Below are 26604 nucleotides of genomic sequence, written 5' to 3' on the forward strand. Positions count from 1 at the left end.
GGAAGTGCAGTAGGGTTGGAACTATATTACAAAGGCACAATGTCAGTACAAATGTGGCTGAGTGGGACTGTAGAATCAGGCTGAAAGCTCTTCCCCCATAGTCTTGTTTCCAGAGACAGAAACATGCCAATCAATCTCTTAGCCATTTCTTCATGGGCCAATGCCAATGGCCGAGCTAGATGGGATACTGAAAGGTTGGTGATTGGCTCCTCTCAGCTTTTTAAAAATAGAAATTGTAACTTGCCCACCCCTCTTGCCCAAGATCACAGCAACGTAGGGTTGCCGACCTCCAGGTGGGGTGTTCTAGCAAAATCAACCTATCATAATCTAAATCAAGTTTCAAAATCTAAGTTGCAATCTAAGAATGCAGACACGTTCCACCAGCAAGGAAGGGAAAAGCTCTGGGCAAACTGAGAGTAAAACTCGAGCTTACATTAAGAATCCACGTGCATCTTCTGAGGAAGAAATCGTTGAAACAGGAACAACCAACCAGTAACCTGTAAAGAAAAAAGAAAAGAAAATAACTTTACACATGGACATGTCTGGAAAAAACAACAGTAGATATGAACACTTACCTTTAGAAGTAATAGTGATATGGTTCAGGGACTTCACTTGTCACTTACAGAGACTGTACCCTCTGACCTCGAGATTTTGTATGATGACTTATCTGTTATATAGTATTTGTACTGCATATACGTGAGAGATATTGTATGTATAATATTGAGTTGGTTTATGTTTAGCATTATAGTTGTAGTAAGAGTATATAGTGTAGGAATATCATCATTAAATGTGCAACCTTGATATGAAAACTTGGTAAAGATTACAATAGGCTGTTTTTGCTAGAACACAAGCCCTGTAGGTTGGCAACCACAGAACAGGAGGTTGGACTTGATGGCCCTGGTGGTCCCTTCCAACTCTATGATTCTATGATTCTATGAATGTCAGTCCAAAGAAGCCCTTGAGATTGGCAAACACTCTTTTCTCCAGGCAATTCCTGGAGGGTGGCAACACAGAATTTTTTCTCCAGGCCAGCCCTGGAGGTTGGGAATTGAGATTTTTTCCTCCTTAGGTTCATCCAGGAGGGTAGTAACCACAGAACTTGCAGCTTAGATTTTAAAACTTGATTTAGATTATAATAGGTTGTTTTTGCTAGAACACTATCGTTCTAACAACCTAGGTTCTTCTTTTTGAGGTGACTCCAGGTGGGGACTGGAGATCTCCTGCTTTTGCAACTGGTCTCCAGACAACAGTGACCTATTCCCTGGAGAAAATGGCTGTTTTAGAGGATGGACTCTATGGCATTATACCATGCTGAGGTCCTTCCCCTCCCCAAGCTTTGCCTCTTCAGTCTCTACCCCCAAAATCTCCAACTGAACACATGAAGCTGCCTTCTGCTGAATCAGACCCTTGGTCCATCAAAGTCAGTATTGTTTACTCAGACCAGTAGCAGCTCTCCAGGGTCTCAGGCGGAGATCTTTCACATCACCCACTTGCCTAGTCCCTTTAACTGGAGATGCCAGGGATTTAATCTGCGTGCCAAGCACATGCTCTACCACTGAGCTATGGCCCTTCTCCAGGTATTTCCTGACTCAGAGCCTGCAACCTTAGGGCAATGGGTTTAGCCTGCTCTGCTTGTCCTTTTTTCCTTTCTAGGGTAATAATAGCAATGTGTGCATGCACATGTAGAAGACTGGTTTTGATCAACCGAATGGCATTGTAGATTGGGTTATATCACTTCTTATGTTACACCATAGCCTGAATTTGAATCAGGGGGTGTAGCAAGTGCAATTTCTATTGAAAAATGTTGGGATGACTTGATCAAGTGTTTTCCAGCATTTTGTCTGATGTGGCAATATGTCCTGAGGCTGAGTTCAAAGATATATTTCTAAACAGAAACAAAAAAGGATTTAACCCCTTGATAAAACATAAAACAGTTTAGTTTAGAATTATAAACTACAGGGGTAAAGGAAAGCTAGATTCAGGAATGCATGTTCTGATATATTAAAGTATGGCTCTTATCTGCAATCTGGCAAAAATATAGCTATGTTTTGACATCCCAGAAAGTAAAAAATATAATTTAATCGGTGACCTTTTCTTTCTTGATAAATTTTAATAACATATTTTTATCCTATACTTTGTCGCCAAGAAATATTTATTGAAACTTTTATTTGTCAGCTGAGCATGAAATGCTCCAGGTATTGGAGATAAACTACCCCTTTTTAAGGGAAACAAATGCATTTAACTGCCAGGCACACAAAATGGAAGTGATTGAGGCAGAAGCTTTCTCACACTAGATAAATTATGCATTAGGCACAGAGTGTATTGAGGGATGTTGTCAGTCTTGGATCACAGTTTTATTTCACTTTGGGAGATGTTCATTCACTGGACAGAGCAAAAGTGTGAGCCTCGTAACAGACAGGCATAACAGAAAGTCACCTGAATTAAGTGCTGTCTTTGCTAGTGATGGGGTTTCCCTTACCAGGTACATGTTGCATAATCCTGAATTGCAAGGTCAGAAGCATTAATTTTGTTCATTGGTGTTGGACCACTTGTGATGGGCCATGTAAACATGGAGTCTGAAAGCATTATTGAGAGTAATATTGCTTTCAGTGATTCAGAAGTTCAGAGATTGTAAATGTGGAAGTTGTACATGTGTATATAGCTGAATGATGTATTTGTCTGGTGTAAAGATGCAGTACAGCATAGGAGCCCCATGGCGCAGAGTGGTAAGCTGCAGTACTGCAGTCCCCACTCTGCTCATGACCTGAGTTCGATCCCAACAGAAGTTGGTTTCAGGTAGCCGGTTCCAGGTTGACTCAGCCTTCCATCCTTCCGAGGTCGGTAAAATGAGGACCCAGCTTGCTGGGGGTACAGGGAAGATGACTGGGGAAAGCACTGGCAAACCACCCCTTAAACAAAGTCGGCCTAGTTAACATCGGGATGTGACGTCACCCCATGGGTCAGGAATGACCCGGTGCTTGCACAGGGGACCTTTACCTTAAAGATGCAGTACTTTGGCCTATACATTGTGTTTTTAGGACAGGTAAAAACATTTCATGGATATAAAAAAGAAAAATATTAAACTGCAAGATTTGCATGTTTGATTTTATGTTCCATGGTTCAACATTTTAAAAGAGAGAAGGGATATTTTTTAATTCTAGCTGGGACTTGCACAAAAAGGATATTTTGAGGTCAGATCCATGTACGTAATGACTTTGTCTCAGTGAAAAACACGCATCTCTATCCTGACTGAGAGGGTGTTGAACTCAAAGGTGTGTTGTGCCAAAGTGATGGAAATGAGGAAGCTCAGTTTGATAAACTGATGGTGCAGGGAGGCAGAGCAAACAGGTGATTGTATTTGAGTTTACACTCCACTATACTACTCCTTTGTTTTTTCTAATTTGGTATGAAATTTTTAAAAAAAGAAATAAAACCTATGCTAAAGAATAAGCTGCTAATGGGTTCTGTGAACCAAATGTTCATGCAACTATAGATTTCAGCCATAATTTTTTTGTTTTAATGAGCTACCTGAGAAATGTGCCACATCAGTAGAGCAATCCTTGTAATTATCCAGTGACTTAGACTATGATGCATAAAGAGAGTTCTTGCCAATATTGTGCCTTCACAAAGAACCTGTCAGTTTTACCATGGCACTGTTGGAATGCACGGATTTCTACATTGTCAAGTCTTCACTTAAACCCAGAATATGACATTTCCCCAGAAATGCACTCAATGCTTTTTATTGCATCCTTCCTTCCTGTTTCAAGTATCATTCATGTTAAGTTCCCAACAGTGAATTCCAAGAGGTCACATCTTTGGCAAAGGAGCATCAATATATTTCAGTTTGGCGCATCAGTACATCTCAGAATGCTGAGAAGCATTCGCTCAACTTTTTTTTTTGAAGTTGTTCATGTACTCTATTGAATAAATGGAGAATCCAGCTAGTAATATGTGATGTGGCCATTAGCTTATCTGATGGAGATGTAAATTTCTCTTTCAGCCTTGATTCAAACATTGAGCCAATGGAAGTGGTGAAATAGCATGGTGGAGGAATGGAACAATCCCCTCCCATCCACTGTGCAGAGACCTTCCATTTGAATGCCCAGATGTGACAGGTTTATTTAAGCAACTGCTTGGGGGGGGATGGACAAAATTTCTATGCAAATCGCCATTTATTTATGTGAGTGGTCTAGTTTACATTGAGGCACTCTGTGTGATTGATGCAGGATGAGGGGGTCACCTCACTAGCCTAACAATGTTGCCACTGCATTCTCCTTCTGAATTTTGAGTTTTTGTGTTCCTTAAGAGTAATCTGTAGTGCTTGTTGAGAGTTAAGTGACTCCACAAAATAAATGCCTGGTCAAATGCAGTGCTTAGATTTGGTCTAATCCCTACTTAGAAACGGATATATTTTTTCGTTAAGAAACTAATGGCTAGATATTTAGCAGCTGATATATAATTGTTTAGTAATGAAGACTAATATGATAATTATCTCCTAATTACTTATCCTCTGGGGGGAGTGACAATCTGTTTTTGGGTGGAAAGCACATATGCATATCCCATATGATTTGCTTTTGAAGTCTGTGTCATTTGTAGCTTGAAATTGTGATATCTTCCATTAGACATGGTGTACAATTAAATGGTGTTTTTTTTAAAAAATCTGTGAATCTTTCTACTTCTGCACAGAGCATTTTCTCTCATGCAGGCATCTCAGGTGGCATAAAATGTTACTTGATAACAGGGTATTTTGAATGAAGAGAGAACAAGCATACATTTAGTATCTTGGAAGAGCTTACAAATGAGAATGAAGAGAAGGCTGCGTGACCATTTTCTGAGAATAGTTTATTTAAAATATTAATACCTCTTGCTTCTTTATGTATTGTTCTTGAGGTGGCTTCCAAAGTTATTAAAAGTATCAGTAAAATCATCAATAATTAATTGAAGCACACAATAGCTGAAAAATAAACTCTAAGACCCATAAAACTCAGTAGAAATTCTAAGTATAAGGGAGGAAGAAGGGAACCATCACCCTCTGCTCAAAAAACTCAACTCAGTAGTCTGGGGGGGAAAGACTCATCTCCTCCTGGTGCATAAAAATGAGATGCCTGTGTGGCAGGCAAACCTATGTGGGAAGGGAACGCTGTCATCTAGGTGCCATAACAGAGAAAATCCCACATCCCTAGTGTTCTTGGATTTTTTTTTCAGATGAAAGGTAAATATGCAGTAGGAACTCTACAGCTGACCTTAGCTGTTGGGTGGGTATGTGTGAAAATTCAGAGGAGGAACTGGAGCACAGTGGTAGGGCATCTGCTCTGCATGCAGAAGGTCCTAGTTTCAATCACCAACCTTTCAAGTTAAAAAGAATCAAGGACTAGGTAATGGGAAGGACCTATTCTTGAGAGCTGCTGCCAGTCAGAATAGACAATATTGACCTTAATAGTCTTACTCAGTGTAAGGCTTGGGTCAGGAAATTTAGAGGTGTATGAATAGTAGAACCTTCATGTGGAATCAACCCTTTGTATTGTTATTGAAGAATATCATGTAACAGAGAGATGCATCTTTCAAATAAAGAAACCATTAGACCATCTTTTTGTGCACCAGTGATCCACAAAACATTTTAATTAAGAAAAAGAGTAATTGCTGATTAGATGTTACAGTGCTTGATTCTTCTTTTCAATAGAAGGAAAAAATGGTAAAACCCAGATTAAAACCACCCTCTCCCTCCCAATAAAACACATGCACACACAAAACTGAAAATGGGGGAAAGGAATGAAGTGGAGGAAGGGAAAGTGGGTAATACTCCCTGATCCAAGGTGGGTGGGAGCTGAGAACTGCAAGGAGTTCATAAGCTGGAAGTCCAGTAGAAAAGAGCCTACAAAGCAGTTGCAGGGGTGTTCAAGTAATGGAAGAAACCTGGCACACACTTTCATAGACTTGGGCTACTCCTTTTATTGGAGGAAATGCTATAGTTTGGCATGGGATCTGACTTCCCCAGGCAGGCTCAGGATTGGTCCAAGAAATAAAGTATGAATTTGATTGGGCAGTTTGAAAGTAATTGCCCTCAAAATTCAGCGGGAAGAGTGGAAATGACACCTGACATTTCAAGGCGAGGCCATTGATGGGTATCTTTAGCATATTGACAAAGAGCCAGAGGATTGAAGTAAAGGTAAATTGTTTTTTTTATGGCCCATCCTGAGTGGATCGCTTGAATGACAGCTGGAGCAGAGGCAATACTTTGCCCATTGGAGCAGAGGATGTACTTTGCAATGGGCCAAGTGGCCCATTCTAATGAAAAATCCCTTGAAGCTGGGTATTTGATCATCTTATGCATGCCTTGGAGCCGTGGAACCTCATCCTGCCTTTGTGCTGGAATGTGCTCTGGACATGGCAGCTAGAGGCACTTTCTGAAATGTATGCAAAGAAATTCCCCATTGCACCTTTAGGTTTTCCAAAGGGGGTGCCCTTTAGGAACAACTAAAAAAGGATTGGGGATCCAATTGGCATGTCTCAACTGATGAGACAAAAAGGGCCTTACAATGCCACTGTCCCTGCCAACTTGGCTATAAAATCTTACCTCTAATATTTTAAATTATTTCACATAGACATCTCAACCGGATACAAGCTGGATATAACCTTGTGGTGCAGCAGTTGGAATACAGCCATGTCCAAGAGGAAAGAAGATCCTGCAGCAGGCAGCAAGCTCTAGTTAGGCAAGATTGTAGGGGGAGTACCTTCTTTCCTAAGGGGTTTCCCCTTGTCTGTCTGCAGAATGCTAGTCTTAGAACTCTAGAACTCAGCTAGTAAGGCAGTTAGGTTTATCTCTTCTCTTTCTATCCAGTTTGTTAGTTCCATAAATAAAGCTTTTGTTACTCAATCAGTTCTGAGTCCTGACTGCTACAGAGACACTGCCAACAGCAGCCACATTTGGAATACTGCATATAACAATATTTGATGCTATTCTAATAATGTTGGCTCTTAGCCATTGGTCTATTCGGATTGCCTTAGCTCTAAAAGGACATTGCCATATTAGAAAAGGCATAGAAAGGGCACCCAAAAAGATCCAAGGATGAGCTCTTTCCTTTAGGATATTTTTGGTTTTTAAAAGGTGTGTGTGGTTGATCCAATGTATGAATGGTGTGGGGAAAGTGGATAGACCTTTATTCCATATAATACTATAAATTGGGGTTAGCAAGCTAAAATAACTGCTGGCACATTCAGAGCTGACAAACGTTTTTTAGCTGCACAATATATAATTAATTTATAAGATTAGCTGTCATAAACTATGGTGGTGGCCACTGGTTTAGATACCCTTAAAATTGATTAGACAAATTCAGACAGGATCAGTCAATCAATAGCTTTTATCCATGACAGCTAAATGGAACCTGCCTTTCCAAAGGCAGGTTCTGAATACCAACTGCCTGAGCAGACAGAGAAGGGCTGTCTTCTACTTCTGTGCTTCCTGGAAGCACCTGGAAGGCCACTGTTGGAAGCAGGATGCTAAATTAGATGGTACAGTGATCTAATCCACCAGCAATATTACTGAATTTACTCTTAAAGGGCAGTTTCACAGATTCCATTATTATAGCACCACAGTGTGTACTCGCTAAAAAGGTGTGTTCAGTGTAGGCATACTGAGTGAGGGGACCATGAGTGATTGTGACTTTCTGCCATGCAGAGGTGTGGTGAACATAAAGTTTTAAAAAGTCATGTAGTCAAATGTTGCCATTTGAAAAGGTATACAGAATGGGTCCCTAATGTCTGAAGTTTCCATAGCTGAATCAGATGGAAGTCATTTGTCCATCCTGTGTTCAAAAGTACACCTTTAAGCATTCAGTAGCATGCACTGCTGTAGGGAGAGAGTTACACTGAGTGATTGTCCTGTTTGTCTTTTAAGTGTGGGAAGATATTACTCCCATTTGCATGAATGTAAATACCACTTTGAGGCTACATAACAAACAGTATCATTAGCATTAGAGAATCCTCAGTGGGCCTGGAAATGGAGAAATGGACTATCAACAAAAACATAACCAGCTAACCCTTTGCAAGCATATCAAAAACCATTATGGGCTGAAAAGAAAAGATTGCCAAGTTAAGTGGTTCAGTGGAGTCTGCTTTGAAATTCACTCTTTACCACTGATGGAGAAAAATGCTGTGCTGACAGAGAAGTCTGATGCTTAAGGGCTCCCCAATGGATCATAATGGACTGGTAATCAAAATCCTGTTTTCTGTGTAAGCATTAATGGCTCTGGCTAGCCAACATCTGCAGCAAGTGCTCAGAAGTACCATAGGCTGAGACTGAGAGGGGAAAAGATCTCGGGGTCATAGTAGATAATGAAAGTGTCAATTCAGTGTGCTGCAGTGGTAAAAAAAAAGGAAAGCTCTGAGTTGAGGATTATTAGGAAAGGGATTGAAAATAAAACAGTCAATATTGTAATGCCCCTGTATAGATCTATGGTGCAGCCTCGTTTGGAATACTGTGTACATTTCTGGTCACCATATCTCAATGCCGAGTTGGAAAAAGTACAGAAGAGGGCAACCAAGATGATTTGGGGGTTGGAGCACCTTCCCTATGAGGAAAGGCTGAAGAGTCTGGGACTTTTCAGTTTAGGAAAGAGATGAGTAAGGAGGGTGTATTACCCATGGTTCAAGAACGAATCCCAACAGGCAATTATTAGTGACAAAAAGGTATGCAGCTTTATTAGCAGAGAACAACCCGTTACCCAGTCCAAATGACCTTAATAAGATGGGAAGTCACATCTCCATGAAGTCACATCTCCTGGCGTCCCGCTTGTCCTCCTTTTGCAGGCGATTCTTCTCACTGGAGACCCGAGCTTCACGGAGCCCCCTCTCTCTCAGCAGAGAGCGAAGCCAGATTTATTTTCCCATCACCAGGTGCTCATTATTTACAGTGCTGTGGGGAAGTCAACCCCCTGATGCCCTGAGATTGCTCTCACATGGAGAAGGGCTGCATTGATCACCATCTACCTCCTCGTGATTACAATAGTCTTCCGCAGTTTCCACTACAGAGGGCATGATAGAGGTTTATAAAATTATACACGGGGTGGACAATTGACAAAGAGAACTTATTCTCCCTTTCCCAAAATACTAGAACTCAAGGACGTCCTGATTTATTGATGCTGATGGGCAGTGGATTCAGGGTGGACACAAGGAAATGCTTCTTTACACAGTGAGTGATTAAAACGTGGAATTCACTGCCAGAGGATGTAGTGATGGCTACAAGCCTAGACAGCTTTAAAAGGGGTTTAGACTGATTCACAGAGGATAGGTCTATCAGTGACTACTAACAATGATGTCTAAAGGGAACCTCGATGTTCAGAGTCAGTCGACCTCTGAATCCCAGAGCCAGGAGGTAACATCAGGGGAAGGCCTTGGGTTTTATGCCCTGTTGTTAGATCTCCAGAAGAACTGGTTGACCACTGTGTGAGACAGGATGCTGAACTAGATGGACCACTGGTCTGATTCAGCTGGAGGGTTCTTATGTAGGCAAGTAAAAATAATATTTTATGTATTTTTATATGGAGTCTTATTTAACAGTTGTAATGATTATTCTTCTCTTCTAAAAAGAGAACCAAACTGTTTTTGAGAAGGGGACATCTGCTTATCAGAATTAATGAACTATCTTTTTCGGTTAAACATTAAGAAGAACTTCCTGTCAAAGTGGTTCTTCAGTGGAATAGGCTTCCTCAGGAGGTGGTGGGCTCTTCTTCTTTGGAAGTTTCTAAGCAGAGGCTAGATAGATGGCTATCTGACAGCAATGCTGATTCTTGGCAGCCCTCTGTGTGTGTATGCGAACGTGAGAGAGAGAGTGAGTTTTCTTGGTTACTTCCACATAAGGTTCATCTCCACCTTGGCTTCCAAATGAAATTGCTTTTTTTGAGCTTTCAGAGTAATTGTCCTGTTGCCAGGTTTTACCTGTCCTCAACACGCTCTTTCCCAAACCTGCTTTTCTCGACTTTTTTGGAAATAAAACAGTCCAAGCATATTAGCATGCCATCTGGAAAGAATGATGCAGCCTGGGAGATGGCCTTCTCAGTTGTGGCACCAAAATTATGGCACTCCTTTCCCAGGGATCTTAATATATCACTTTCTAGCACTGCTGTCTACCTGTGGGTGAAAACTTGTGTTTCATCTGACATTTCCTCAAAGATCCCTTCTTCCTGTTTAGTGTTTTAATTTGTTTAGTGTTTTAATTTGGTGCCCCCTGTTTTATATATGTAATTTAGCTCTGTTTTTATATTGGTTTTGCGATGTATTTTATTAAGCTGTTTCAATTATTAGCTGCCTTGGAGGCTTTGACCGGGCAGAAGAGTGAGATATAAGTGTTGTAAATAATTAAATATGTTTCTGTCGAAGGCTTTCACTGTCAGAGTTCATTGGTTCCTGTAGGTTATCCGGGCTGTGTGACCGTGGTCTTGGTATTTTCTTTCCTGACGTTTCGCCAGCAGCTGTGGCAGGCATCTTCAGAGGAGTAACACTGAAGGACAGTGTCTCTCGAGAGATGGCCTTCTCAGTTGTGGCACCAAAATTATGGCACTCCTTTCCCAGTGATCTTAATATATAACTTTCTAGCACTGCTGTCTACCTGTGGGTGAAAACACTCGAGACACTGTCCTTCAGTGTTACTCCTCTGAAGATGCCTGCCACTGCTGCTGGCGAAACGTCAGGAAAGAAAATACTAAGACCACGGTTACACAGCCTGGATAACCTACAAGAACCAAATATGTTTCTGTTTTGTAAAGGTCCCACACACATTCCTGCCATTTCCCCACTGACAGCTCCTATTACACACCATTTCCCCAGCATTTTCTTCTGCAGAACCAATGGATGCTCTTTGACATCTTTTTCTGTCAGTAATTGCTATAGCACTATAATGATCTGTTGCAACATCTATTTCAAATGTTGATAAACCTCTCTAGTTCATGCATGAAAAAAAAGAACAAAAAGGAGCAGTGAGTTGCCATGGCAACCATGATGGCCATGCCCCCAACAGCCAATGCAGAATCACTGTGGAGTGCATGTGGAAAAGTCAGAAAATAAGATAAAGGGAAGTGTCCAGGAAAATCCCATGTGTCGAAGCCCCATCACCATTGTGCATGACTCTTCATTTGCGGTGGAGATGAAAGCAATGTAGATAATCCTCACCAAGTAGAATTAGCCCTTATCTTGCTGAGATGGTGGGTTGGGTCTCCTTGGTGCATATTCGTCTCCTGCTCTGTGAACTCTGAAGATATACAGTAGGTTGGATCCAGAATAAATTTTCCAGTGGCGGAATGGAACTTTCCTTTTGTCTCCCTTCTACCTTAGCCCACTGATCTCCATATACTGCTCCTGGGGAATAGGGGAGCCTGGGGAATGCCATGAGGGGGGCCTGCAGCAGGAAGGGGGTAGAAATTGCCAGTTTTGTCTAGGTCCAGCCCAGTATGTCCAAATACGCTGCTGCAAATGCTCCTAGGGAAACATCACTACACAAACATTCCCTTCTACAGTGTCTTTGCAAGCTCAAATTGTTAGAGCAAGAAAAGGGGTGCCACAGAAACAATACTGTGTTGTAATACTAACAAATGAGAAAGCAAATACAAATTTAAACTATATTTTGTTACTTTGATATTTGCAAAACAACACAGTCTCTATATGCCTATTGGAGAGACAATGGCTGCAGTCTGAGAAAGCAGGCAATTTAAGGACTATCATGAGGCATGCCATCCAGCAAAATGTTCTGCTCAGACATAAAAAGCAGGCGGGAAATATGTGGGGTAGCCTGTTTTGCATAATGTAAATAAGTATGTGTTCCTATTTTGCTGCCTTCTGTAGTCATGGTCCATTAACATCCTGGCTGAAGGAAATGTTGAATGGTAAATAGGTAGCAACGTTAACAATCTGCAGTGGCAAATAGCATGCTTGCTGCAGTACTCCATCAATGTACTGATCCCTCCCTATCCTTTTTTTATTCTTTAAGCCATAGATATTAGTCTTGTTAGGATCACGAGTAACGTTCAGAAATGTTTATTGCCTAATTCCAGTTTGCCCCGAGGCCCCTTTTGTATTGCTCAGAGCATGCATGGGGACTTTTAATGTGGTGAATGCAATATTTCTTTTAAAATTATGGTTGCAATATATTTGCACTGTGAAAGAGTGTAGTTTTGCCTTTCAGCATTGTACTTTAATCTCCCTGACAAAATATATAGAATATACATATCAAACTAGTATTAGTATTTCATTTCTTTCAAGATTTTTTTTTTGAGGCAGTCGCAAATGGTAACCAAAAGACATTTTATTTTTCCCCCTCAGAGAGTGGAGGGAACCATATCTTGAAAAGGTCTAGTAAATGTATCCTTCTGTAAACAGTGTCCACAGTTTCCTCCTGGTGAATGTATAGATTTCCAGAGTACCTGGACTGGGACATTTTCCTGTTTTTCACTCTGAATCCAAACAGGGTTGTCAGGCAACCAGTGGGAGATGGGAGGAAGGCAGGAACTTGCTAAGGAAGGGGTCGCGATTGTCATCCCTGCACAATGATGCAACTTCTGGCATGACGTGGAAGTGACAATGTTGTACTGGGGTGACATTCTAGCGCTCAGCCCCAAACTCTATGGTTTCCATAGAGTTTGGGGCTGAGTGCTAGAATGTTGCCTCAGCCCCCACTTCCGTATCATGCTGGAAGTTGTATCATTGTGTGGGGATAACAATCACCACCCACCCCACCCCTGTCTGGCTGGCCTCTTTCTGCCTGCTGACCAGCTGAACATCGGTTGGCCACTTGTGCAATCCCTTGGAGGTCTCCTGCTATAATCAGGGAAATGATAAGCTTAAATCCAAAGTACCCGTGGTCAATGCTGTTGAGCAAATATTTGCTTATGGCCATTTGTATTTAAACGTAAGGAGGACCATTCCTTCTTAGTCCAGCAAATATTACATTGGGGAATATATGTATGAATAAAATTGTTAGCTGGAAGTGTGTTAAGAATGGTGTAACCTAGTGCCTGGCCATTTGTACCTGTACAAAAGGAGGCATCTTTTTTATTTAGTTAATTGGCATAGATTGTGAATCTCCAGTCCTGTTGGTTTGCAGCAACTAAGGGAATCTGGCATTTTGCTTCAAGTTTAATGGTGTAATTTTCCATTGGATGCTGGCTAGAAGAACTCCTTTTTCAATAAACCCAGGAGGTACGCTTTATTTATTTCAGGTTCTTTTGTCTTTAAATGTCTAGTCCAGAATCCTTTGGAATTCATTTATGTGGTTAGTGGCAGCTTGCAGATGTCAGGTTAAGCATCCATTTCATGTCCACATCTGCAAGAAAAAGCAGAATGGAGAGTGATCTGAATGGTGTGTGTATGTTCGATGTGGGTTTTTCACTGGACCCTGGTTAGTGAAAATTATATTTTCTAACTGCACTATAAAGTAACATCCAGTTTTTTTAAAAATTAATATCCTGTCAATGTATCAAATGCAGACCATTTGCTGATGACGGTGTGATTGGTACTCTCTACCTCCCTCCCTCTGTTCTGTACCATGTGGAATGATTTGCCTTTATAAGCCATCTGGGTCTGTTTGGTTAAATTTACCCAACATTCCAGCCCTATCAATCTGCTTTAGCTATGGCAGTCCAAACACCTTGTGTTCTACCTGGACTATGTTGTGCTTGCCAAACTAACCCCCTTTGAAGTATTCAGAAGGTGCTAGCCACAGTTGAGCTACTAGACTCAGAATGCTTACAGGATTTCAGTGGGATTTGCTCAGAAAGACTTCACAGTTGATTGTGTTACATGTAAGTTACTTTGGTATAATTTTGACAATATACAGTTATTTGTGTTTGCCGCTTTAGCTGGCAGGTGGTGTTCCTTGCTTTGTGGAGGTAGAGTTGCCAACCTCCAGGTACTGGCTGGTGATCTCCTGCTATTACAACTTATCTCCAGCTGATAGAGATCAGTTTACCTGGAGAAAATGGCTGCTTTGACGATTGGACTCTACGGCACCGAAGTCCCTTCCTTCCCCAAACCCCACCATCCTCAGGCTCCACCCAAAAAACCTCCCGCCAGTTGTGAAGAGGGACCTGGCGACCCTAAGTGGAGGGCCTGCTTTATCATAAATGGTATAATTCTCTCTCCCCCACTCCCCGTGAAATGTATGATGTATATTAGTGCCAACATACTTGCATGAGTTTAGAGGGATTTTGTTTAGTAACTTCCACCCTGACATCAAACCTGTGGATCATGTTCCTGAGGCAGCTATTACCAGATGCTAATTAAGTCCAGTGCACATGTTAGGACAATTTGTGTATTATAAAATATAAGGACCAGAGTCCTTCACTGATTGTGGCTGCAAACACAACTGCAGTAGCTGTTCATATTCCAATAAGGATTTTAAATGCAGAGAAGGAAGACAACCCAAGAGTGCACAAAGTAAGCATTTAAATACTTTGGCCGTGTCATTTGGATAAAGGACCCACTTCATTGTGCTCGAGCCAGTTTGGATGTTTAATTTCAGGTCCAAAAAGCTGTGCTGGAAATCAGACAACTCCCACATCTGCCTCCCTCAAGCTGTTAGACAGAGATAGACAGAGGCTTGGCGGCTTGTCTACTTCTGAATTGCAAGATTTATTACTTCTCTCTCAGCTTATCTGACAGCATGTGTTGCATGCCTTACTTAGATTATTAATAAAGCTATCATGAATAGGCACAACAATGGCAGGCCGATCAACTGTCTAGTTTGGCTGGAACAACATGACTCATGACAGCCTTTTGGAAGGCAGTCTCTGGTAGTATTATGGCTTTGGAATCCATTGCTCCCCCCCCCCCAGTCCATTTTATAGGAAGGTAGATTTGATCAGCTGACAGCACGGATGTAAGCATAGTCTGACTTCTACTAGAATCATAGAATCATAGAGTTGGAAGGGACCACCAGGGTCATCAAGTCCAACCCCCTGTACAATGCAGGAAATTCACAACTACCTCCCCCGCCACACCCCCAGTGACCAAAAGATGGCCAAGATGCCCTCCCTAGGTATTGGACTTCTCTGTCCCACTGTGGAGGAGTTTGTACAACTAGCACAATCCAATGCATACACTGTTTTCGTGTTGCATTTCAATCTGCAGGTAAAAGATTGGAAATCTGAATGCTCCAATTTGAGAGTTTTTTAAGCAGCCAGCTCTGCATGTAGACAACCAGCCTGTCAGAGAGAAGAATTCAGCTAAAAATTCTCACTGACATTTTATTTGTTCTTGTGCATAGAGAGGTTTTGTATTGGCGAGCATTCAGATTTGCACTCCTTCCCGCACGTCACACCTAGGGTTGCCAGGTACCCTCTGGCAACCAGCAGGGTATTAGGGATGCAAGGGAACTTACTGGCAGCAAACTGAGGGTTGGGCTTCTGTTGTCAGTGAAGCATTAACATTACTTATGACACACACTCTTATCGCCAGCACCGTGGAGACGCTGATATTTGGGCAAAAACTCTATGGTAGAAGCTGTTTTTACCATAGAGTTTTTGCCCAAATACCAGAGCATCCCCATAACACCTGCAATGTGATGATATTACTTCCGGTGAGTGCAGGAAATGATGTCAATGCTGCTGGTAAGTAGGCTTGCCAGGCCCCGTAGCTCAACCGGCGGGAGCTTTCCCCATGCAACACGCCTACGTCACTTCCGGGTTTACCCAAAAGCAACGCGGACGCTCTAGCAATCTCGGCCAAAATTCTATGGTTTCCTGATTAGGAGCAGTGGAAACCAGTGGGCTGGTGGCACCACTGCTTCCTCCCTTTTACCCCCTCTCCTTCATTAACCAAATGTAATCCCAGTTTTCTCCCACCGACCTTGGCTGAAGTAGGGGACCTGGGTTGGTTAATGAGAGGGGTGTGTGAAAAAGAGACAGTAGTGGCGTCTCCGTTCAAATGAATAAACATTTATGCTGAGCTTTAATAAATAAAAGGCAGCTAGTTTATTTGAAGACAAGGGACAGGAGCAAGACAGATTGAGATGAGTATATGAATTCCTGATGAGTATGTTTGAAGGATGCCTTGTTAAGACAGCTGATCTCATTCTATGGGGGGATAAACTGTAATGATTCCTAGTTAAAGATACACCTGTATGTACTGTTAATAATACTCCGGCTTTTCAAAGGACCTTCTTTGCAAAAGAGCCCATGATTCTTCATTATATTCTACCCAGTCAGGGACCATTGGCTATACAATGTTCCATTGCAAAACTGGGAAGCTGAACTCTTTTACGCAGGGTCAGTTCCTCTTCCAGGAACAAATGTTCCTACTTCCTATTGTGTTGAATTTGATCTTTATTACACAAGGCAATAGATATCTTTGTAAGACCTTTGGACTACAGGCACCACTGCAGAAATTCTATAGCAAACAATTAATTGGCTTTGTGCTGCTTGGCTGTAGCTTCCAATTGAAGACAGTATGCCAAGTAGATTTCTTAATAGCCTTGTGGCTGTTTGTATTTTGAGCAGAATGAAAAAGCTGTAGTAAATTCCAAAGAAGAAAATATGGGGTGTAGAAATGTTTTTATCAAGCTTGTGATGCAGATATGCTAGAATGTAGATTTCAGAAGGCAAAACACCCTATTAAATTGGCATTATATAATCCACTCTTGTTCATATTAATCTATTGTTACTTAGGATTTCATCATCTATATATCTGTTTCTCACGTATGCTGCCCATCTGCAGACACCTATATCTGGGGTCTCATCCCAAACAGATAGCTCTGCAGACTTGGCAGTTGGCAGACGCAGGGAGCTGTTCCGGGCCTGGCAACCCCTGGGATCTGATCCAGGCTTGGAGCAGTCCCCAGGAACAACCATTACTGCCAGGCTCAATGGTAGGGAAAAAGAAGGGGGGGGGGAGAGAGATTGTCTGAGGGAGGCAGAGAGAAAGAAGGGGGAAAATTGTCTGAGGGAAAGAAAGAAAGGAGAATGAGGGTGCAGATTGAGAAAGGGTGGGGGAGAGGGGGCAGATTGATATAAAAGAGGGAAGAAGTAGGTAAGAGGATTTCTAGAGATGGGGATGCAGGAGAAAGAGGGGGAAGGGGTGAGGGGAGAAGGGGGCGATGAAAGATTGATAGATAAGGGGTGGGGGCAAAAAGAGGGGGAAATGTGACAGAGAAGGGGGAGAGGCAAGGAAGCAAAGGCAGGGGAATGCCCCCACCCTGCAAGTTTCTTTCAGGTCCCCCACTTGTTTATATACTAATAGCGAAGTCAGCTAAATCTGAGGATACTTAAATCTGGTGACAGGAGCTGTGAACAGGTAAGACTGATGTTTCTACAAACCTGAAAAGGGCTCCAGGTTTGCAGAAACATCTGAGTTTAAAAAACCCAAAAATTATACTTGGAGCATCTGTAGCTTTACGCAACTGATTCCTTCAGTGGGCGCTGCCAGCCAACCATAGATTCCAGGCTTGGTTCTGTCAGCAAAAGGCAGAGGGAGGGTGTAGGGCCCATTCCAGGCCCTACATTTTGGCCTTTGAGGGAGGACTCATTGGAGCCAGGCCTGGCTAGGGATGCCAGCTCCAGGCTGGGAAATTCTTGGATATTTTGTGGTGAATTCAGAGGAGGGCAGGGCTTAGGTAGGGGAGGAGCCTCAGCCAAATATAATGCCATAGAGTCCACCCTTCAAAGCAGCCATTTTCTCTGGCATCTAGAGTTCAGTTGTAATTCTGGGAGAACTCCAGTCCCACCTAGAGGTTGACATACCTATGGGTGACTTGATACCATTTGACTTGCATGACTTAACTACACCTGGCTGCTTGCAGCTGTTCAACAGCAGCAACCCCATGAAACCCAGTATAGTGTAGCAGTTAGAGCTTCAGAGTAGGGTCTTGGAGACCCAAGTTTGAATAGCTATTTACCATGGAAACTCACTGGGTGATTTTGGACCAGTTTCATCTTAACCTAACTCATAGGTTTGTTGTCCAGTTAATAAGGAGGAGAGAAGAATGTAAGCTGCTTTGGTCCTCACTGTGGAGACAGGTGAGGTATAAATGAAGTAAATAAATAATTTAGCTGAAGATGGGAGGTCGATAAAAGGTAGGTTGGTGAATGGCTGACAAGGAGAGAATGAGGCAGGGGAAGGAGAGAGGATATGGGGGTTGCCAGAAAGATGGAAAGGGGAAATGATGTGGGGAGTGGGATACAGGGGGAAGTGGTGTGCCTCCCACAAGGCCTTGTGGGTTCCCTACCATGCCCTGTGGCCAGCACCACACAACTGGGCCATAGTTTTCTTAGGGAGAGGCTGCTGAGGGAGGGGGAAAGTTTAAGACAGAGGGGCAGATAAAGATCGCTTGACTGTTGGGTGTCATCTCCAGGTTACGAAATTCCTAGAGATTTGGGGGGTGGAGCCTGTGGAGGGTGGGGTTTGAGGAGAGACATCAGAGGGTTATATTACCATAGACTCCACTCTCCAAAGCAGCCATTTCCTTCAGGGGAACTGAGGTTGCCAACCTCCAAGTGGAGGCTGAAGATCTTCCAGTAATTCACCTGCTCCTCCAGATGACAGAGAAAATGGCTGTTCTGTAGGGTGGACTCTATGGCATTATACCCTGCTGAGGTTGTTTCCCTCACCAAACCTCACCCTCCCAAGGCGCCACCCCCCAAATCTCCAGGAATTTCCCAGCCTGGACCTGGCAACCCTAGGCAACTAATCTCTGTATCTGGAAGATCTTTTATGATTCCAGGAGCTCTTCAGGCCCCATTTGGAGGTTGGCAACCCTAGAAGGACAGCAGAAAGCTGGAAAAGGAGAGAGGCTATGTGGGCTTTCAGGAAAAGGAAGAAAGTAATCGTGGGGGAGGGTGAAATGAGATGCCTCCCCCAAGTCCTTGCAGGTTCCCACTTATATATTCTATCTACAAAGTCACCCAAATCTGAGGATAATTAAATCCTGTGACTGGAGCTGTGAATGAGCAAGAGATCTTTCTACAAACCTGAACAACGTCCCAGCTTTGCAGACAAAATCTGAAATCTTTAAAAAGGGGGATTTAAAAACCTCAAAATGATAAAAGGAGCACCTGTAGCTTTAAGCAATGGATTCCCTCAGTGGCTGTTGCTAGGCCACCACAGTATTTCAAGGTATGGTTTCTGTGAGCAAAAGGCAGGGGGAGGGGGCAGGGTCCTTTCCAGGGCTGTTCTGGCTTTTGAGGGAACAGTCATCAAAGCTAGGCCTGACAAAAAGAAGCAAAACAAGAGGAGAGGCTATAGGGCTTTTAAAGAAGGTAAAGAGGAAATACTGGGAGAGGGGGAAATTAGATGCCTTCCTCAAGTCCTTGCAGGTCCTCGCTTGTATGTGTTTATTTCACAACTAACCTGCTTGCATGGAGTCTATTTATTCAAAAAATGGCTAAGTGGCAAATTAGAAAAACAAAATACCCCCTCCACCTAATCTTGATCATATTAGTCAAACAGCCTTTTACTCTCCTTTGTCAGTTGGCATCTATATTTATCAAACAAATGCAGTAACATCCGGCATTCTGCTGCAAAACTATTTTCAGTGCCTGCTGAAATCAAAATAGCATCTGCTATAATGCAGCAGCTTCAAATGGTTTAGTGTTCTAAGGCTTGGTAAAGTGCAAATACAAAGCTTTTATGATATTACTAGATTCTCCAAAATATAATATTCTCTGTTAATCCATAGTTTGCTAAACTATGCCTGACCTTCATATTAACATTATTCAGTTAATCAATTTCTCCACTGCCTTTTTTGTTTAATATTACCTGGCTGTTATCCAGGTACATTGCTTCCTTGTTGAATGCCCGTAATAGTGTGTATCTCATGATTATCCACAAAGCTTTCTTCCCTGCTAGTTGCTAACTATATTTACCTGTTTGTAGCATCTTACTGTAATGGTTCAGTCTTTGTGAGATCTAAATTAGTACCGCTAGCTACCTATAACTGTTTGCCATTTTCTCTCTTTGTATGCAATATTCCCGTTCCAGTATTATTACTGGAGCGTCCATTTCCCAAGGGCTGGGCTTTTACAGGCTTCAGCAGCAGGAAAAATCATCTCCTCTCTCTAGATATGAGAAGATAAAATAAAGAAGCAGTTTATGAAGCTAAACTCCTTCAGGGATTTGATAAAATACAAATTAGGAGAGTTCTAAGGAACGTATGGAGTGCCTATTATTGTCTACAAGTTCTGCTCAAGTTATTTGCACTCTGTGAATTTCACTTGGCTCCTGTCCTGTTCAGCCAGGCCTTGGCAAAAAGCAGAACTCTAAAAGAAAGCATATCATTAAATTGACAAACGGTTGCAGTACCAGTCAAATGAGACCCAACAGCCAGCAGGGTGTTCTGGACCTCTGCCCCACCCTGCAGACATGGGCTATATCCCCTAAAGGGGATAATAGTGCCACCCAGGGCCATTTCAGGTCAGAAAAATTGTTGAGGAGAGGGAAGCTGAAACCTCTTCTCCCAGCATGCCATTGTCCCAATCTGAAATGGACCCTGCATGCCTGGGAATTGAGTTTCCAGTGGGGAACTTGCAAGTGCATGTTTGACTGAGTGAGGAATTTTGACACAACCTGTGTAAAATGCCCCCCTTCTTGTCTGTCTTTTGTTTTCAGGGTTCCATGTAAAAGAGGGGATTTTTCTTTGACCAGTCAGAAAGTGGGGTGGGGGTTATGCAAGTGCTCCTTCCCAAAAAGCCCAAACCAATGAACTTTTCCAGGATTACGTGGATTTTGCATCCAGCACACTTGGAGTTGTCAGCTAAGATCATGGCAACATTTTTTCATAGCTAAAAAGAGAAAGGGTTCATTATAGGTTTTTCATAAGCCCAGAATTGTCTATGTACCTCTCTTCTCTTGGTCTCAGAGGAGACTGTCAACTGACTCGTGCTAGAATTCCTGCATTGACTTTAGGATCTACAAGGATTCTTTGTTTTATTTGGGCTATTTCAGCTCACAGGACTTTAACTATGGTTGCCAGCTCCAGGTTGGGAAATACCTGGAGATTTTGGGGGTGGAGTCTGAGGAGGGTGGGGGTTTGGAGAGGGGAGGGACTTCAATGCCATAGAATCCAATTGCCAAAGTGGCCATTTTCTCCAGGGGAACTGATTGACATCGCCTGGAGATCAGTTGTAATAGCAGGAGATCTCCAGCCATCACCTGGAGGTTGGCAACCCTAACTTTGACAGCTGTAGTACAGTCCTGTTGCCTGCCAATTAGCAGCAAAGCTGTCCTACTGTGGGGTCCTGCAATGCTTTACAACTCTGTTCTTTCACTACAATTTCTGATCTACATTAATCTTGGGGCCTGTTTTTTATATTTAGGTGATAATGCAAAAGTAACCTAAAGGTATAGATTTCAGTTATGTCTAATGTGCATGGTTACCTTATTTTTGCTGACTTTTCCCTTCTTCTTCTTTTTTGTTTGTGTCTTAATTTCTCTAGGGGGCATTTTTGAATGTGTGGAATCTGGCCCAACGGGAGCAATGGGAGCAGAGGAATTAGCCTTCAGATTTGCTGTGAACACAATAAATAGAAACAGAACTCTGTTGCCAAACACTACGTTAACGTATGACACACAGAAGATAAACCTCTATGACAGTTTCGAAGCATCCAAAAAAGGTATGCCTTTGAAAGCTTTCAAGAGATGTAGATGTTTGCTTGGCTTGGGCATTGGTGTCCCCATATCAGGGGAATACATTTTGATCCACCTCAATGGTCTGATTTTGCACTTTCCAGAGTCTGTGAGACTTACTCAGCTGCTCTATGTGATCTTAACAAACGTAGGCAGATAAAAGCACAGTCTGTGGTGTGGCACCAGTGGAAAATAATGCTTCAGGCAAATATGAGGTGGAATTGTTTAGTGTCATGCGAGTTATTTAGTGTTTAGTGCAAGTTATTATCTTTATTCATTATTATCTGGTTATATATCTGTGTGCACAATACAGCATGTAGATCTGATTGCCTCTTGCTGCCTTTCTCCACAAGCCACTGTACAACAGGTGGGTAGCAAGGTGTTACAAAGAAAGAATCAAAGTGAAGTGGAGATCTTGCGGTGTGGTTCTTGTAATCTCTACATCCATTCTACAAAAAAGCATTTGAGGTGAACTTAACATGCCTTAGGAAACGGAGTATATAGGGAAGAGGACTGAAAATTGGTCTTTGGTTTCATCTGCAACAATTGCAGTAGAATCTGTGCTTCCTTTCTAGACAACCAGAGAACCATAACAGGGACAACCAAGGTCTGTTGACATGGCTGGTGAGCTCCATTTTAATGCATATATATACGGCTTAACATTTAAGATCTATTTCAAGTATGTTTAATATAAATTACTTTCTGCTTGCAGCAGTTCATTCCACAAGACAATTGTGATTGTAATGATTAGGAAGGAGGCTTTGCTATCAAACCCTGCCTTGTTTGATAGATAGTTTGCTGAAAACAAGTCCCTCCCCCTTTGCACACTGTTGATCATCCATGTCTTGCTTTTCAGCTTGCGATCAGCTCTCTCTTGGAGTAGCAGCTATCTTTGGGCCTTCCCATAGCTCTTCAGCTAATGCAGTGCAATCTATCTGCAATGCCTTGGGGGTCCCACATATACAGACTCGCTGGAAGCATCAGGTTTCAGACAACAAAGACTCTTTCTATGTCAGTCTTTATCCAGATTTCTCTTCACTCAGCCGCGCCATCCTTGACCTTGTCCAGTTCTTCAAGTGGAAAACTGTCACTGTTGTTTATGATGACAGCACAGGTAAGCAAGACTGCAGTATTTTATGTAGATGTATTTGGGAGAAACTTAATATTTTTTGTATTCCTTTAAAATGTAATTTTTTTTACATGCCACTTCCGTGCTACTGTTGAAATGCTATGAAATGCTGTGATACATGCACCTTTCACAATGCGTCAAGTGCTGTAATATATTTAGTATTGCCAGGTCCCTCTTCGCTATTGGTGGGAGATTTTTAGGGTGGAGCCTGAGGAGGGCAGGGTTTGGGAGGGGAGGGAGTTAAATGCCATAGAGTCTAATGGCCAAAGCAGTCATTTTCTCCAGGTGAACTGATCTCTATTTGCTGGATAATTACCTGGAGGTTGGCAGCCCTAAATATATTTGATTTATATTGACACTGAATGAAAGATGAAAATTTCAGTTTGATGCATTAAAAAGTTAAGGTTCATCCTAGCAATTATCCAAGGGGTCTCAACTCAGGGGGAAAAACTTTTTCAAATTACATGAGAAAAGAAAATCACTGCCATTTCAGCAAGAAAAGAAACCAGGAAGGGTTCTGTTTAGAGAGCACTGTATGAACTCTGCTGTTGACATTTTCTAAGAATATTTGTAATTTTAATCCTGCAATTTCTTTGAGGTTTGAAACTCTGTCCCCTCCCCAGCTGCCACATAAAATCTGCGAATTCTAAATGTGGCAGTTTTACTTCCAAATGGATAAGAAGCTTCCCATGAACTTTAGTATTGAAACCTATCGTGAATACAAAAATAGAGTTGGCTCTGATAGTAGCTTGTTTAGGAACTGCTTATTCATATGGTAATTGAGATCATGCCGCACATCATTTACTGCTATGGTGATGTAAGTTTAGTGTGGTAAATATGATGAAATTGCTCCACTTTACATACACACAACCAAACTGGTTTAGAGGTATGCCTATAAAATATTATCCATAGCATCATATGCCAGCCCTGTAGCACTGTGCAGCTGGCTTCTTCTTCAGACATCTTCTAATTTTCAAGGCCAGTCTAACATTGAAATTCAATGTTTATGCAATTTTTTTTTTGCTTCAATGAACCATACAGCATCTTATACATAAAGATTCTTATGGGAAAGTGCCTAAATTTTTAAAAAAGGTGAATTAGATCCAAAGATTCCATTTCACTAATTGAGAATCTTCTTCTATTGAAGAAAGATTCTTATATAGTGGAAGGGAGTGTTTGAATCCAGGCCCAAATAAATATATTAATCATGAAAGAATTCTGTTTAATAAAACCATGCAATTTACTGTTCATTTGAGATATGACCCTTAGACCAAGTAGCCCATTACTTGCCAAATAGACCCTCTTTTTCCAGCGCCTACCTTCTTGTGCTCCACCCCTCCAAACTACTGTTCATAACCACTGCAACACACTGGCTCTCCAATTGTGAAACCGATTGTGAATACAAAAATAGAGTTGGCTCTGATGCTGAAGTAGGTAGTAGCTTGTTTAGGAACACTGTCTTAGGAACTTGTCCCCATATTTTGATATTTACTTGCAAGATCAAACTTGGTCAGAAAGGTCAAAGACAACCTCTTCTCCTCTTGAAGGAAATTCATATCCAGTATTTTTATTTTTAAAAGTTACATGGCTGTGCCCCAGGAGTGGTGTGCAACCACTCTCTCAGCATATGACACTTTGGCTCTATATGTTCAACTAGTGAAACAAAACTGGTTACTTTGGGGCTTTTGCAGAGTCACATGGTAGAATGACTAGATGTGCTCTGTGCTTTATAATGCAGATTGACCCTTGGTCTTCTCAACTGTTTTCAAAGTCTGGAAGGAACGCTTAAGAGCCTTCTCAGAGCTTATCATTGTGAGGGCAATATCAAATTTGAGACAGTGGTGAGGGGTGGAGAATAGCATCACCAGCTGTCATTTATGCAATAGACCAAGACTAGATCATGTTTGCTGGATGTTAGTGATGACTTCTGTACCAAATGTGGAAAATAATCCACAATCAGCCCTGCATGTCTTTTTGTCAGGAAACATTGCAAGAAAAAACCCTATCTGTGGAAGCCATGATTTGTCAAATTCATACCCAGAAAGTTTATTTTTAAAAAGTACATGGCTATGCCCCACAAGAGGTAGGTCACAACTGTATAGTTCTTACCAATAGTGGCAATATAGGTAGGCAGTGATGGTCTTCCATGATTTGATACCACTCCTCTTACAATGCAAAATCCATAGATGCAGTTGATGCTCATACACTTGTGGCCCTCGTGCTGCAGGAAGGTCTTCAAATTCTTCAGTCTTCTCCTTAGCAGCAGGTAGTCACTACATTACTCCAATTCATATAGCTCCTGGAAAGTGATAGTTGGTCACAGAAAATTCTGGATACCTAATATTCAAAGAATTGTAGCAGATCATAGCTATGCCAACCAATATCACCACAAATCTGGAATGAGCTTTTAGCTAACCTTTTCTCTATTAAGCACTAAAATCTGGATGAAATATACTGATCAGAGTCATGCATAACTCTGCAAGTGATTTTGCGGGATTACCAGTGAAATTTGGGGTATATTACCAGTTGACCTAACTTCAATAAATCCATAACATCAAAATTGTTTATGTGATGATGTTCCTTTCAAGTACTACAAAGTTATCTTTTAACTTATGTGAATATCAGGTCCCTCAGAACTTAGTACAGCCATATTTCTTCACTTGGCGAGAGAGAGAGAGAGAGAATGTAAATGAATGAATACTTCCATCCTTTTGGGAAAAATCTCCCCTTGTTTAACACAATTTACAGGTCATGTTTTAGATAAAATGTTGTTTTATAAATGCTTTATAGGAAGCAGCTTGTAATAAACAATTTATGATTATAAGTATGGCATGGACCTGGGCAGTTATGAAGTGCTATATATTTAAGGGTGCAATATAAATAATGAATAACTATTTGATTTACAGATGACTTATTTCAAGCACAGCATTACCGAAACTGTTAAGGGAATGATAAACTATAGTTATAACCATGTTTTTTATCAGTTGGACTTCATAACTATCTATTTCATTTTTAATGAGCATAGTGGAAACATGTTGTTTATCACTTCCTTGAAAATTAGCTCTTAACATAAAGGGAATCTTACATCTCTGTGATTTTATGCCTTTACTGAAATATCAGAACCATTGGCTTTGCCGAGAGGGAAGGGCTGGGGTTACTTATTCGTCAGTAGATGTACAGGTGGAAAGAGAATTGTGCTGCCATTTAAAATGGCAGGGTAGAGACTTACTCAACTGCCAGACCTGCTTCTGAGGAAGAGCTTAAGCAACAGTCTGTAGTAGGGTTACCAACCTCCAGGTACTTGGTGGAGATCTCCTGCTATTACAACTGACCTCCAGCCAATAGAGATCAGTTTACTTGAAGAAAATGGCCACTTAGGTAGTTGAATTCTATGGCATTGAAGTCCCTCCCCTCCCTAAACTCCACCCTCCTCAGGCTCCACCTCCCACTGGTTTCTAAAAACCTCCCACTGGTGACAAAGAGGAATCTGGCAACCCTGTAGTCCTTCATCAGGGTAGATGAGCTGCCTCATAACTAATCTCCTGCTTGTTGAGGATTCAGAGATGACAAATCGTGTGTATGCCTTCAATAAGGAGTATTGTGGTGTCAGTGTATTCTACAATCAGATTGGTTTTAAAAATCATTTTAATTTCTCTAGGATGAGAATGTGTTCAGGCAAAACCCTGGAAACTTCAGACTCAAAAATTAAATTGTCAGCAGTGAATCTGAAGGTGATAAATACAAGCAGGCAGAGTGAGCTTTACAAAAGATCCCGGAGGTGCCCCAGAGCTTGAAATTGAGTTTAAATGCATTGCAATGAATGAAAGCTATCAAAACAAATATTGGCCTCAATCCAACACAGAGCTGAGCTTGTT

At 41.8% G+C, this 26604-nt stretch overlaps 1 protein-coding gene across 3 annotated transcripts in view; it reads left to right on the forward strand.

Annotated features, from left to right (window-relative positions):
- The window catches only part of GRIK2 (glutamate ionotropic receptor kainate type subunit 2), a 662376-nt gene that overhangs the window by 193161 nt on the left and 442611 nt on the right, over nt 1-26604 (forward strand). For all 3 annotated transcript variants that reach the window (XM_056856041.1, XM_056856040.1, XM_056856042.1), the window contains exons 2-3: nt 21411-21587; nt 22457-22714. In XM_056856041.1, the coding sequence (XP_056712019.1) occupies nt 21411-21587; nt 22457-22714 (435 nt within the window). The remainder of the gene's footprint in view (nt 1-21410; nt 21588-22456; nt 22715-26604) is intronic.

The sequence above is a fragment of the Euleptes europaea genome, chromosome 10 (assembly GCF_029931775.1).
Source record: "Euleptes europaea isolate rEulEur1 chromosome 10, rEulEur1.hap1, whole genome shotgun sequence".
In the NCBI taxonomy this organism is placed as follows: domain Eukaryota; kingdom Metazoa; phylum Chordata; class Lepidosauria; order Squamata; family Sphaerodactylidae; genus Euleptes; species Euleptes europaea.